Here is a 15,709-nt window from a genome sequence, read left to right on the forward strand (position 1 = left end):
CCCTGTTTCTGTACTCGAATCCTCTGGCTATGAAGGCCAACATCCCATTTGCCTTCTTTACCGCCTGCTGCACCTGCATGCTTACCTTCAGCGACTGGTGTACGAGGACACCCAGGTCTCATTGCACATTTCCCTCTCTCAATTTATAGCCCTTCAGATAATAATCTGCCTTCCTGTTTTTTCAACCAAAGTGGATAACCTCACATTGATCCACATTATACTGCATCTGCCATGCATTTGCCCACTCACTCAGCTTGTCCAAATCACACTGAAACATCTCTGCATCCTCCTCACAGCTCACCCTCCCACCCAGCTTTGTGTCATCTGCAAACTTGGAGATATTACATTTAGCTCCCTCACCTAAATCATTAATATATATTGTGAATAGCTGGGGTCCCAGCGCCGATCATTAACTGAATCCTGTGAGTGGGATTTGAACCCACTGCTGGAAGTGTCAGCTGTGGCTCAGTTCATAGCACCCTCGCCTTTGAATCAGAAGGTTGTGGGTTCATGTCCCACTCCCGGAAACCAAGAACTGTGATTGTACTCGAAAGAGTTGCAATCTGTGACTGTTGATAACTCGAAAGAGTTCCCCTTCTTAGAGATGTCAGCTGTGGCTCAGTTCATAGCACCCTCGCCTTTGAATCAGAGGGTTGTGGGTTCATGTCCCACTGCTGGAAACCAAGAGCTGTGATTGTACTCGGAAGAGTTGCAATCTGTGACTGTTGATAACTCGAAAGAGTTTTAACCCACTGCTACATCCATGACCTTCCTTCCATCAAAATGTCCAAAGCGGGAATGTTCCCTGATATTGCGCAATGTTCAACACCATTCGCAGGCTGGATGTGGAGAGGATATTTCCTCTTGTGGGAGAATCAAGAACCAGGGGTCTCTGCTTCAATATAAGGGGTCCCCAGTTAAGTCGGCGATGAGGAGAATATTTTTTTTCTCTCAGGGGGTTGTGAGTCTCCGGAACTCTCTTCCTGCAAAGGATTGGGAAGCTGAGCCTTTGGATATTTTGCAGCTGCAGTTGGAGAGATTCTTGATGAGCAAGGTGGGGGTGATAGGTTATCGGGGGGGGAGAGGGAGGTGGGATGCAGATTTCAGGTTACGATCAGATCGGCCACGGTCTTATTAAATGGCGGAACAGGCTTGAGGGGCCGAGTGGTCTCCTCCTGCTCCTTTTCCATATGTTGGTATTCCCACCTAGCCTAGTATGGCTGCATTATGGTCAGTCTCTTCGCCTGGGTAATTGATGTAGATTGCAAAATAGACAGCGCTGACCCCACTTGCCCTTCACTACTTAAATACAATATTGGACTGGACATTGAAGAACCCTAGAACCATAGAGCGCTACAGCACAGAAAACAGGCCATTCGGCCCTTCTAGTCTGTGCCAAAATATTATTCCGCTAATCCCATTGACCTGCGCCCAGTCCATAACCCTCCAGACTTCTCCCATCCATGTATCTATCCAATTTATCCTTAAAACTTAAAGAGTGAGCCCACATTTACCACGTCAGATGGTAGCTCGTTCCACACTCTCACCACTCTCTGAGTGAAGAAGTTCCCCCTAAACCTTTCCCCTTTCACCCTAAAGCCATGTCCTCTCGTGTTTATCTCTCCTAATCTAAGTGGAAAGAGCCAACTCGCGTTTACTCTGTCTCTACCCCTCACCATTTTGTAAACTTCTATCAAATCTCCCCTCATCCTTCTACGCTCCAAGGAATAAAGTCCGAACCTGTTTAATCTTTCCCTGTAACTCAACTCCTTAAGTCCCGGCAACATCCTAGTAAATCTTCTCCGCGCTCTCTCGATCTTACTGATATCCTTGAGGGAATTCCGCCGCTCTTGTTTGGGTAGCGGCGTGGTGCTTTATTCTGAACCTCTAGCTGAGAGGCCTGAGCCAAGATCCAAAGAAAAAAGCTCCACCGGCAATGTTGCACTCCCTCAGTAATGGCCGCACCCACCCCTCCACCCCCACCCCGGGTGTCAGTCCCAGGCTGGTGATGCGGAGGACATTGGGTTCCCATTGGGGCCAGATTGGCAACGCTGAGCTTTGGTGAGGGGAAGTAGTTCAAGATCACGCCCTCTCCCTGCCCCTTTTCAGGGAGAGAGTTCCAGGAACTCACGACCCCTCCGAAAGAGAGAGAGAGAGAGAGAGAGAGAAACCTCCTCATCTGTTTTAAATGGGGGGACCCCTTAATTTTTAAGCAGCGACTCCTCGTTCTAGACTCTCCCAGAAGAGGAAATGTCCTCTCCACACCCACCCGGTCAAGACCCCCTCAGGATCTTAAATGTTTCAATGAAGCCACCTCTTACTGTCCTCCCGGCTACTGTGTCAGCTGTAGCTCAGTTCATAGCACCCTCGCCTTTGAATCAGAAGGTTGTGGGTTCACGTCCCACTCCCGGAAACCAAGAACTGTGATTGTACTCGAAAGAGTTACATGCGATCTGTCGATAACTTGAAAGAGTTACTGTTCATTTCAATTTGATGGCATCACTAACTTCCTTAACCACCGATGGTGCAAGGTTCTTGCAACACTGTTCTTCCTTGGTGAAATATATCCCCGCCCTGCCTCAACCTTTCTGTTTAACTCTCTAAAACTCCACATCTCGCTATTTAGTTTAAAGCCCTCTCGCCTGCCCTAGTTATAGGACTCGTCAGATCACTGGGCCCAGCACGGTTGATGTGAAAGCCAGTTAGTGATGCTATCGAACTAGAATGAACAGTAACTGGGAGATCAGTAAGAGGGTGACTTAACTGAAACATGTCGGATCCTGAGGGGTCCTGACAGGGTGGGTGTGGAGAGGGTGCTTCCTCTTGCGGGAGAATCTCTTCTCGAGTAGGAACTCCAAGCGGATACAAGCTGAGCCTGTCCAGCCTGGTCCTGGTATCCGTCCGGTGAACCTTCCCGGAACTGCTAGCCTTTTCTCTAACTGCTTCCGTCCGCCATGTTATTCCCCCACCAGGGGTCAGACCCACCATCCTGCTGGAGCCCAACTACAGTGTATTCCTCAAAGGAGAGTCGGTTAATGTTACCTGCACCATCTGGGAACGCAACACCAGCCGGGGGATTGATTTTTACCTGGACGGCTCCTTCCTGACCCATCGTGACATCGGGCCCGGGAGAAACTCCGCCAGTGTGCGAGTGGCCAACTTGACCTCCAAGGGCGCTGGGAGGTACAGCTGCAAATACGGGAACCAGCTGGCCGGGGAGTACGCGAATTCTTCCCTCGATGCCTCGGTGCACATCGCCGTGACAGGTGAGCAGGGGAGACGTTTTACAAGCACTGCTCGGGTACCGATGCGCGCTCACCTGAAGGGGACGCGTGGCGTGGGTGGGGGTGATAGATACGGAAGGGGAAGATGGACGGTGGGGCGACTGAATGTGACTCAGGCTGAGGCAAATCGAGGGAAAATGGCGAAGAGAGAGTGAGAGAAACCAAAAAAAAGAGGGAGGGAGAGAGACAGAGGGAGACAGACAGAGACAGGGAGGGAGAGAGAGAGAGAGGCAGAAAGGGAGATGCAGAGAGAAGGGGAGAGACAGAAGGAATGAGAGAGAAGGGGCGACAGAGAGACAGAGGGGTAGGCAGAGGGAGAGAAAGAGACAGAGAGGGGGAGAGGCAGAGAAAGAGAGAGAGAGAAAGATCGAGAGATGGACAGGTAGACAGACAGAAGGAGAGAGAGACTGAGAGAGAGAGAGGCAGAGAGTGGGAGGCAGAGAGAGAGAGAGAGAGAGAGTGACAGAGACAGACAGACAGAGAGACAGAGAGAGAGATAGAGAGAGAGATAGACAGGTAGACAGACAGAAGGAGAGAGAGACTGAGAGAGAGAGAGAGAGGCAGAGAGTGGGAGGCAGAGAGAGAGAGAGAGTGACAGAGACAGACAGAGAGACAGAGAGAGAGAGGGAGATAGAGAGAGAGACAGAGGGGGAGAGAGAGAGGCAGAGACAGAGAGAGACAGGTAGAGAGAGACAGAGGGGGAGAGACAGAGTGGGACAGGGTGAGGGAGACAGGGTGAGGGAGACAGAGAGAGAGAGAGACAGAGAAAGAGAGAGAAAGATCGAGAGATAGACAGGCAGAACGACAGAAGGAGAAAGAGACCGAGAGAGAGAGAGAGAGAGAGAGAGAGAGAGACAGAGAGATAGGCAGAGAGTGGGAGGCAGAGAGAGAGAGAGAGAGTGACAGACAGACAGAGGGAGAGAGAGCGACAGATAGAGAGAGACAGAGGGGGAGAGAGAGGCAGAGACAGAGAGAGACAGATAGAGAGAGACAGAGGGGGAGAGAGAGGCAGAGACAGAGAGAGAGACAGAGAGGGAGAGACAGAGGGGGAGAGAGAGAGGCAGAGACAGAGAGACAGAGAGAGACAGAGAGAGAGTGACAGAGGGGGAGAGAGAGGCAGAGACAGAGAGAGAGACAGAGAGAGACAGAGAGAGAGTGACAGAGGGGGAGAGAGAGGCAGAGACAGAGAGAGAGACAGAGAGAGACAGAGAGAGAGTGACAGAGGGGGAGAGAGAGGCAGAGACAGAGAGAGAGACAGAGAGAGAGACAGAGGGGGAGAGAGAGGCAGAGACAGAGAGAGACAGATAGAGAGAGACAGAGGAGGAGAGAGAGGCAGAGACAGAGAGAGAGTCAGAGAGAGAGAGACAGAGGGGGAGAGAGAGGCAGAGACAGAGAGAGACAGATAGAGAGCGACAGAGGGGGAGAGAGAAGCAGAGACAGAGAGAGAGTAAGAGAAAGAGAGACAGAGGGGGAGAGAGAGGCAGAGACAGAGAGAGACAGATAGAGAGAGACAGAGGGGGAGAGAGAGAGGCAGAGACAGAGAGAGACAGATAGAGAGAGACAGAGGGGGAGAGAGAGAGGCAGAGACAGAGAGAGACAGATAGAGAGAGACAGAGGGGGAGAGAGAGGCAGAAACAGAGAGAGAGAGCAAAAAGGAAGAAAGAGAAAAGGAAAGGAAGAAAGGAAGATGGAGAAAAAGGAAGGGAAAAAGTAATAAAGAAAGAAGGAACGAAGGAAACAAATAATGAAGGAAGTAAGAATGAAATAAAGAAAGGAAAAGAACGCAGGGAGGAAAGCTGGGAAAGAGGAAAATAAAAACAAAGGAGAGGTGGTGGGTTATCTTAAAAAAGAGACATTCTGAATCTCAGAGCCTCACAAGCTGATGTTACGTCCCACTCAGTAAGTTTCCTGTCCGCAATGCAGGCGGGAGGCAGCACCTTAGCGCACAGCAAGATCCCACAAAGCGTAAGGTGGTCAGCAAACCCGGGCCGCCTGCTTTGCTGCCGCCGGGCAGCGGGTCCCACGGCTGCGCAGGTCAGCACCTTGCGGAGGCCCCTAACAGTGTCGGCTAACCGTCATACTGCATTGCTCCGAGGGCTTGCCCAGTTTTCACCAATCGGTGTTGGCCCTGGGCACGGGAAGGGTAACAGAAGGAGGGAGCCAAAGGAAAGAGCGGGAGAGCAGAGAAATAGAGAGAGAGAGAGAGCTCGAATTCGTACCGCACGTGTTGGGAACTCCCCGGGGAAGTTGAGAGGCAAGTGCGTAATTTGGAGGAGATGGGAATATCCACCTAAACAGCCTCGATTGGCTCGAGCGCGGATGGGATCAATCCTGTTTCGCGTCGTGGGAGTTTGAAAATTGCTCCATGCGCAGTTTCTGCGCTGAATAGTGGGAAGTAGGGAGGTCATGTTGGGAGTTGTATAGAGCCTCGGTGAGGCCACAGCTGGAGTACTGGGTGCAGTTCTGGTCGCCACATTATAGGAAGGATGTGAGGGCACTGGAGGGGGTGCAGAGGAGATTCACCAGGATGTTGCCTGGGATGAAACGTTTAAGTGATGAAGAGAGGTTGGATAGACTTGGGTTGTTTCCGTTGGAGCAGAGAAGACTGAGGGGCGACCTGATCGAGGTGTACAAGATTATGAGGGTCATGGACAAGGTGGATAGGGAGCAGCTGTTCCCCTTTAGTTGAAGGGTCAGTCACAAGGGGGCATAAGTTCAAGGTGAGGGGGGCAGGAGGTTTAGGGGGGGGAAGTGAGGAAAAGCTTTTTGACCCAGAGGGTGGTGAGGGTCTGGAATGCGCTGCCTGGGAGGGTGGTGGAGTCGGGTTAGCCTCACATCCTTTAAAAAGTACCTGGATGAGCACTTGGCATCGTCATAACATTCAAGGCTATGGGGCCAAGTGCGGGTCAATGGGATTAGGTAGGTAGGTCAGGTGTTTCTCACGTGTCGGTGCAGACACGATGGGCCGAAGGGCCTCTTCTGCACTCTGTGTGATTCTGTGGAGTGCAGCAGGTTTGGGAAGATATAAGCCTTTCTTAAACATACAGATACACTCCCTATCATCCACACACACACACACGCACACACACACACGATCTCTCACACACACTGTCACGTTTACACGTACTCTCATACACTCATACTCTCATACACTCTCTCACATATACACTCAGACACACACGTACACACACACACTCTCTCTCACACACAGACACAAACTCTCTCTCTCACACACACGTACACACACACACTCTCTCTCACACACAGACACAAACTCTCTCTCTCACACACACATACACACACACACACTCTCTCTCTCACACACAGACACAAACTCTCTCTCTCACACACACATACACACACACACTCTCTCTCTCACACAGACACAAACTCTCTCTCTCACACACACGTACACACACACACACACTCTCTCTCTCACACACAGACACAAACTCTCTCTCTCACACACTTTCATTCACTTCCTCTCATCCGCACTCACACGTTGACACACAGACGCTCAAACACGTACACACTCGCATACACACACACACAGTCTCATACACACACGCACACACTCACACACACGCACACACACTCACTCTCTCATACACACAAACACACATTGGCAGACACAGACAATCAAACACACACGTCCTCGCACACACACACTTTCATGCACACTTACCCATTGACACACACCAACATTCAAACACACACACACACTCTCACACAGTCCCTCTCTCTCACACACGCACTCTCATAAACATGCACACGCACACACTCACAGGCCCCCACACACAGACACTAATACGCACAACTCACACACACATGCAAACGCATTCTGTCTCATGCAAATACACACACTCACGCATTCATACACAAACTCAAATGCTGCAGTCCATGCGGTGTAGGTACACCCACAGTGCTGTTAGGGAGGGAGTTCCAGGATTTTGTCCGTGTGGTGTAGGTACACCCACAGTGCTGTTAGGGAGGGAGTTCCAGGATTTTGTCCCTGTGGTGTAGGTACACCCACAGTGCTGTTAGGGAGGGAGTTCCAGGATTTTGTCCCTGTGGTGTAGGTACACCCACAGTGCTGTTAGGGAGGGAGTTCCAGGATTTTGTCCCTGTGGTGTAGGTACACCCACAGTGCTGTTAGGGAGGGAGTTCCAGGATTTTGTCCCTGTGTTGTAGGTACACCCATGGCGCTGTTAGGAAGGGAGTTCTATGATTTTGACCCAGCGACAGTGAAGGAACGGCCGATATATTTCCAAGTCAGGATGTTGAGTGACTTGGAGGGGAACTTCCAGGTGGTGGTGTTCCCATGTGTCTGCTGCCCTTGTCCTTCTAGATGGTAGTGGTCGTGGGTTTGGAAGGTGCTGACGAAGGAGCCTTGGTGAGTTATTGCAGTGTATCTTGTAGATGGTACACACACTGCTGCTACTGTGCGTCGGTGGTGGAGGGAGTGAATGTTTGTGGATGGGGTGCCGATCAAGTGGGGCTGCTTTGTCCCGGACGGTGTCGAGCTTCTCGAGTGTGGTGGGAGCTGCACTCATCCAGGAAAAGTGGGGAGTATCCCATCACACTCCTGACTCGTGCCTTGTAGATGGTGGACAGGCTTTGGGGGAGTCAGGAGGGTGAGTGACTCTCCGCAGGATTCCCAGCCTCTGACCTGCTCGAGTAGCCGCTGCCTTTATCTGCCGCACGGTTATTGATTCTTCTGCATGTTCATCCAAACAGATCCCCTGCAGACTCCCAATATAGCCTTATTCACCGTCAGAGGGATGAATCTCATCAACTGCACGGTCCAGAACAACACAGGGAACGGCACAATGTACTTATTGGAGTTGGATGCCAGCGGGTCTAGGCAAGTTCAACACGCGGAAGTGTTGAATTTCACCTCGACGTTTCCGTTGAATAACAGCGATGGCAACATTGCTGGCCGCTACGTCTGTTTATACGAGGTGCAAGTCAAGGGTAGATCGTTCAACTCCACCTACACCGAGTCTGTCCTAGTCGCTGTTCCAGGTGAGTGAGATTCAACTTTCCATCAACGCTCTTGGTAAACTAAGGCACCAGGCATTCTTCATGTTCTTGTGCTCAGCAGCAGTTGACCAAATGTCAAGCCAGATAACACTGACTTTTCCTCATTCACTGAGGGGGTGTGGGCGTCACTGGCTGGGCCCAGCTTTTATTGCCCGTCCCTAATCGCCCCTTGAGGTGGTGGATGAGCCGCCTTCTTGACCTGCAGCAGTCCCTGTGGTTTAGGGTACGCCCACAGTGCTGTTAGGGAGGGAGTTCCAGGATTTTGTCCCTGTGGTGTAGGTACACCCACAGTGCTGTTAGGGAGGGAGTTCCAGGATTTTGTCCATGTGGTGTAGGTACACCCACAGTGCTGTTAGGGAGGGAGTTCCAGGATTTTGTCCGTGTGGTGTAGGTACACCCACAGTGCTGTTAGGGAGGGAGTTCCAGGATTTTGTCCCTGTGGTGTAGGTACACCCACAGTGCTGTTAGGGAGGGAGTTCCAGGATTTTGTCCCTGTGGTGTAGGTACACCCACAGCGCTGTTAGGGAGGGAGTTCCAGGATTTTGTCCCCTGTGGTGTAGGTACACCCACAGTGCTGTTAGGGAGGGAGTTCCAGGATTTTGTCCCCTGTGGTGTAGGTACACCCACTGCGCTGTTAGGGAGGGAGTTCCAGGATTTTGTCCCTGTGGTGTAGGTACACCCACAGTGCTGTTAGAGAGGGAGTTCCAGGATTTTGTCTGTGTGGTGTAGGTACACCCACAGCGCTGTTAGGGAGGGAGTTCCAGGATTTTGTCCCCTGTGGTGTAGGTACACCCACAGCGCTATTAGGGAGGGAGTTCCAGGATTTTGTCCCTGTGGTGTAGGTACACCCACAGTGCTGTTAGGGAGGGAGTTCCAGGATTTTGTCCGTGTGGTGTAGGTACACCCACAGCGCTGTTAGGGAGGGAGTTCCAGGATTTTGTCCCCTGTGGTGTAGGTACACCCACAGCGCTGTTAGGGAGGGAGTTCCAGGATTTTGTCCCTGTGGTGTAGGTACACCCACAGTGCTGTTAGGGAGGGAGTTCCAGGATTTTGTCCCTGTGGTGTAGGTACACCCACAGCGCTGTTAGGGAGGGAGTTCCAGGATTTTGACCCAGCGACAGTGAAGGAACGGCCGATATATTTCCAAGTCAGGATGGTGAGTGGCTTGGAGGGGAACTTCCAGGTGGTGGTGTTCCCATGTGTCTGCTGCCCTTGTCCTTCTAGATGGTAGTGGTTGTGGGTTTGGAAGGTGCTGTCTTAGGAGCCTTGGTGAGTTGCTGCAGTGCATCTTGTAGATGGTACACACACTGCTGCTACTGTGCGTCGGTGGTGGGGTGAGTGAATGTTTGTGGATGGGGTGCCGATCAAGCGGGGCTGCTTTGTCCTGGACAGTGTTGAGCTTCTTGAGTGTTGTGGGAGCTGCACCCATCCAGGCAAGTGGGGAATGTCCCGTGGTGGAATTTGAGAATGTTTGTGGACGAGTTTACTGAGACAGGGAGAGTCAGTTCTCTGGAGGGTTTGGAAACAAGGTTGAGAAGCGATGGACAAAATCAAATTTAAAAAAGCAGACACATGAAAATATACAATTTTCTGAGCAAAATTTAAATGTCAAAAGAGTAAATTGTCAAGATGTTTAAAAAGTGAACAGAGTGGGTGAGAGTGTGTGTGGTGGGGTGAGTGTGAATGAGAACACTTGAGACTGGGAGTGAGGCAGACATAAACAGTGTCCCTTCCCTCTCACTCTCCCTACACACAGGCACTGACACACACACAACACACACACACACACGCACACACACAACACACACACCCCTCACACACACACACACACACTCAACCCTCACACACACACACACACTCCCCTCACACACACACACACACTCACACATAACCATCTCAGGCACACACTCTCCCTTTCACACATATAAACCCACCCCTCTCACACACACACACTCACCATCACTCACACACACACACACTCACCCATCACTCACACACACACACACTCACCATCACTCACACACACACACACTCACCCATCACTCACACACACACTCAACCCTCACACACACACACACACTCACCCATCACTCACACACACACACTCAACCCTCACACACACACACGCTCACCCATCACTCACACACACACACTCAACCCTCACTCACACACACACTCAACCCTCACACACACACACACACTCACCCATCACTCACACACACACTCAACCCTCACACACACACACACACTCACCCATCACTCACACACACACACTCAACCCTCACACACACACACACACTCACCCATCACTCACACACACACACACTCAACCCTCACTCACACACACACACTCACCATCACTCACACACACACACACACACTCACCCATCACTCACACACACACACTCACCATCACTCACACACACACTCACCCATCACTCACACACACACTCAACTCTCACTCACACACACACACTCACCCATCACTCACACACACACACACACTCACCATCACTCACACACACACACACACTCACCATCACTCACACACACACTCACCCATCACTCACACACACACTCAACTCTCACTCACACACACACTCTCACCCATCACTCACAAACACACTCAACTCTCACTCACACACACACACTCACCCATCACTCACACACACACACTCACCATCACTCACACACACACACACTCACCCATCACTCACACACACACACTCAACCCTCACACACACACACACTCAACCCTCACACACACACACACTCAACCCTCACTCACACACACACACGCTCACCCATCACTCACACACACACTCACCCCTCACTCACACACACCCTTACCCATCACTCACACACACACTCAACCCTCACACACACACACACATGCTCACCCATCACTCACACACACACACTCAACCCTCACACACACACACGCTCACCCATCACTCACACACACGCTCACCCATCACTCACACACACACTCACCCATCACTCACACACACACACTCAACCCTCACACACACACACGCTCACCCATCACTCACACACACGCTCACCCATCACTCACACACACACTCACCCATCACTCACACACACACTCACCCATCACTCACACACACACACGCTCACCCATCACTCACACACACACGTTCACCCATCACTCACACACACCCTTACCCATCACTCACACACACACTCAACCCTCACACACACACGCTCACCCATCACTCACACACACGCTCACCCATCACTCACACTCACACTCACCCATCACTCACACACACACACTCAACCCTCACACACACACACGCTCACCCATCACTCACACACACACTCTACCCATCACTCACACACACTCACTCATCACTCACACACTCACCCCATCACACCCTACGCAAACACACACATACACACTCCTAGACACACACACACAGACAAACACACACACATACTCATCCCTCACACACACACAGTCACCCCCTGTCCCACCCTATGTAAACACACACATACACACGCTTCTCACACACACACACACACACACACACACACACTCTCCTCAGTATCTCTCACTCTCCCCCTCACACACACACTCACACGCCTCTCTCTCTCTCTCTCACACATACACATCCCTCACACACACTCACGCAAACTACCCTTACACACACACTCTCTCACACACACATTCATCCCTCATTCACACACACACACCCCTCACTCACACTCACTCAAACAACCCTTACACACACCCTCTCACACACACATTCACCCCTCACACACACACACACACACACATGCACATACATAAACACACACCCCTCACATGCATGCACATGCACACACACACACTCACCACTGAGTCACACACTCACTCACCCCTCACTGACACACATACACACACACCCCTCTCATTCACAAACACACACACACACACTCAACCCTCACAAACAGACGCACACACTCAACCCTCACACACTCATGCCTCACATGCATGCACGTGCACACACACACTCACATGCCCTCTCTCTCTCTCCCTCACACACACACACACACTGACATGCCCTCTCACTCTCTCCCTCACACTCACACACACAATCACCCCTCCCTCTCTCTCTCTCACACACACACACACACTTCCCTCATATATACGCACACACACACACACTCACTCCCCCCCCACACACACACACTCACCCCGACACACACTGCCCTCTCGATTGGGCACTCTAGAGTCTAGTTGTTTCGTACGGTAGCTGCGAAGAACCTATAATGGGGGAGATGGTTAGCAAGTGTAATGGCCAATTTTACTTGGATGTGCACTGCTTAAGGTGCTGACAAGGTGAGCACTAAGTGTATGACACACTCCGAGTACCCCCGTGCTGTCGTTGAAGGGAACTGAGGTCGACCAATGAGATGAACAAGAGGAGTGTGCAGATGGAGAATGACCATCACACCATCTCAGCACATTAACTGATAAAGCTTCTAACGTCTTCCACCTCCTATACACAACTGATCACAGCAATGGCGGCCGAGGGACCTTATGCAAGAGACAGATGCATGGATGCAATTGTGTTCAATGTGTTTGGCGTCAAATAAACAATGAAACTGATACAGTCAAAAATGACCCACGTTGTTTTCTTTCTCTCTCAATGTCATTGTAGCCTCCCCGAATGTGAAGAAAATCGTTGGCTGGTTCTTAGCTACGCTGATACTCCTCATGATTCTGGTCCTTTCCGTGTATTACTTCAGAAAGCCGAAGACTTGCAAGACCAAACGTGGTAAGATGGATACTTTCTGTCCATGTCTTTATTACTTCCCCTACTTTGCATCGCATATGTTGCGACGAGAGGACCAAGTTCACTCTTAGGGTGTGATCCCCACTGTAGGTCAGCGGCTGGTCATCCTGCAAGGAGCTCAACGCCATTCGGAGCAAAGAATCCCGCTTGACTGGCTCCCCATCCACAAACATTCACTCCCTCCACCACCGACGGACAGTGGCAGCCGTGTGTGTACCATCGACAAGATGCGCTGCCTTGTCCCTTCCAGTGGAATTATACTTCTCGCATTGAAACAAATGCATTTCAGACCCCCCCCCGCCCCCAGTCCCACACAGTGACAACGCAGGTGGGTAAGGTAGTCAGGAAGGCATATGGCATGCTTGCCTTCATCGGCAGGGGTATTGAGTATAAAAGCTGGGAAGTCATGCTGCAGCTGTGTAGAACCTTGGTTAGGCCACACTTGGAATATTGCGTGCAATTCTGGACGCCACATTACCAGAAGGATGTGGAGGCGTTGGAGAGGGTGCAGAGGAGGTTGACCAGGATGCTGCCTGGTCTGGAGGTTATTAACCATGAGGAGAGGTTGGAGAAACTCGGATTGTTCTCACTAGAGCGACGGAGATTGAGGGGCGACTTGACAGAAGTTTACAAAATGATGAGTGGCATGGACAGAGTAGATAGTCAGAAGTTTTTTCCCAGGGTGGAAGAGTCAATTACTAGGGGGGCATAGATTTAAGATGAGAGGAGAAAACTATAGAGGGGATGTGAGGGGCAAGTTTTTTACGCAGAGGGTAGTGAGTATCTGGAATTCGCTGCCAGAGGAGGTGGTGGAAGCAGGTACGATAGTGGTGTTTAAGAGGCAGCTGGACAAATACATGAATAGGATGGGAATAGAGGGATACGGACCCCGGAAGTGCAAAATGTTTTAGTTGACGGGCAATATGATCAGCGCAGGCTTGCAGGGCCGAAGGGCCTGTTCCTGTGCTGTACTTTTCTTTGTTCTTTGTTCACTGCAGTGACTCACCAAGGCCCCTTCGACAGCACCTCCTAGGGGAGCTGGTGTACTGTGGTGGTGGCACTAGCAACGCAGAGACCCAGGGCAACGCTCTGGGGAATCGGATCAAATCCCGTCACAGACGCTGGTTGAATTTTAGTTCGGTTAACAAATCAGGAAGATAAAGCTTGGCATGAAACTGTCGTCGATTGCCGGGAAATCCCACCTGGTTCATCGATGTCCTTTAGGGAAGGAAGTCTGGCGTCTTTGCCTACATGTGACTCCAGACACACAGGGATGTGGTCGACTCTTAACTGCCCTCTGAAGCGCCCTAGCAAGGTTGGGCAATTAGAGACTGGCAACACTTTCTGGCCGTGCCAACGATGTCTACATCCCACGAAAGTTCCAAAAAAAAAATACACCCGTCAACTCTACCGCCTAGAAGGGCATGGGCAGCAGACACATGGGGAACACCACCACCTGGAAGTTCCCCTCCGAGTCACTCACCATCCCGGCTTGGGAATATATCGGCCGTTCCTTCACTGTCGGCTGGGTCAAAACCCTGGATGGTCAACGATGGTTACATCCACCTAAAATGAGTTTTTGAAAAATGTTTTTATTTCATGTTATGTTTTAATCAAACTGGCTATAATTCTTTGTACGTTGTGTTTGAAGACTAGGCCTTTATTCACTGGAGCTTAGAAGAATGAGAGGAGATCTCATTGAAACATATAACATTCTGACAGGGCTAGACAGACTGGATGCAGGGATGATATTTCCTCTTGAGTGGGTTGGGAGGGGGTGTGTATTCTAGAAGGAGGGGTTACAAACTCAGGATATTGGGGGAGACCATTTAGGACTGAGATGAGGAGAAACTTCTTCACTCAGAGGGTAGTGAACCTGTGCCATTCTCCACCACAGGAGGCTGTGGAGGCCGAGACGCTGAATATATTTAAGAAGGAAATAGATAGATTTCTGGACTCCGAAGGTGTCAAGGGGTGTGGGGAGAGAACGGAATGATGACGTTGAGATAGGGGATGAGTCATGATCTTATTGAAGGGCGGAGCAGACTCAAAGGGCCGAATGACCCACTCCTGCCTTCCATTTCCTATGTTTCTAAACAACTCTGTCTACAACTCTATTAACACGATCTTTCTCCCGCCCACAGAATACAGGATTTACGTGCGAGAAAGACTTCTCGACGACGTGACACATATCGAAGCTATCGATGATGATACTCCTTTTTAAATGGACACTATTTTTACGTACTGTATTTGGATGACCCGTGAAGATATTGGGGGCTGGTGGGAGGTGGGGGGGTGGGGGGAAGGGTTGGGGGTAGAATTTGTTCTGTGCGGCAGAGCAGTATCCCTCTGGCCTTCAGTTATACTCGCTGCCCAGATGTAGATTTAGAGGTCGCCAATTGGAATGGCCGTTGGCCGCTCGTGTAACAAGCGCCCGCTGCAACTTGGGATCCTCTCGCGATCAGGCCCAAGGTTAATGTTTTTACCCCCAGTCTGTTGGACGCGAAGACTGAAAAAGCCAAACTTTGATCCCGGTCAACGCAAGAAAAATGTCTGACAAAAGAACATGGTATTGCAAAA

At 50.9% G+C, this 15,709-nt stretch overlaps 1 protein-coding gene across 1 annotated transcript; it reads left to right on the top strand.

Annotated features, from left to right (window-relative positions):
* Window positions 1–2,972: 2,972 nt before the first annotated feature.
* LOC144677368 (uncharacterized) lies at window positions 2,973–15,359 on the top strand (the record flags this gene model as incomplete). The annotated part of the gene is made up of 4 exons (XM_078537505.1): window positions 2,973–3,266; window positions 8,022–8,309; window positions 12,995–13,111; window positions 15,274–15,359. Coding segments are annotated over 4 exons (779 nt in total), but the record flags the coding sequence as incomplete, so codon positions are not given.
* Between the last annotated feature and the right edge of the window lie 350 nt (window positions 15,360–15,709).

The sequence above is a fragment of the Cetorhinus maximus genome, unplaced genomic scaffold (genome assembly GCF_964194155.1).
Source record: "Cetorhinus maximus unplaced genomic scaffold, sCetMax3.hap1.1 HAP1_SCAFFOLD_2482, whole genome shotgun sequence".
NCBI lineage: Eukaryota > Metazoa > Chordata > Chondrichthyes > Lamniformes > Cetorhinidae > Cetorhinus > Cetorhinus maximus.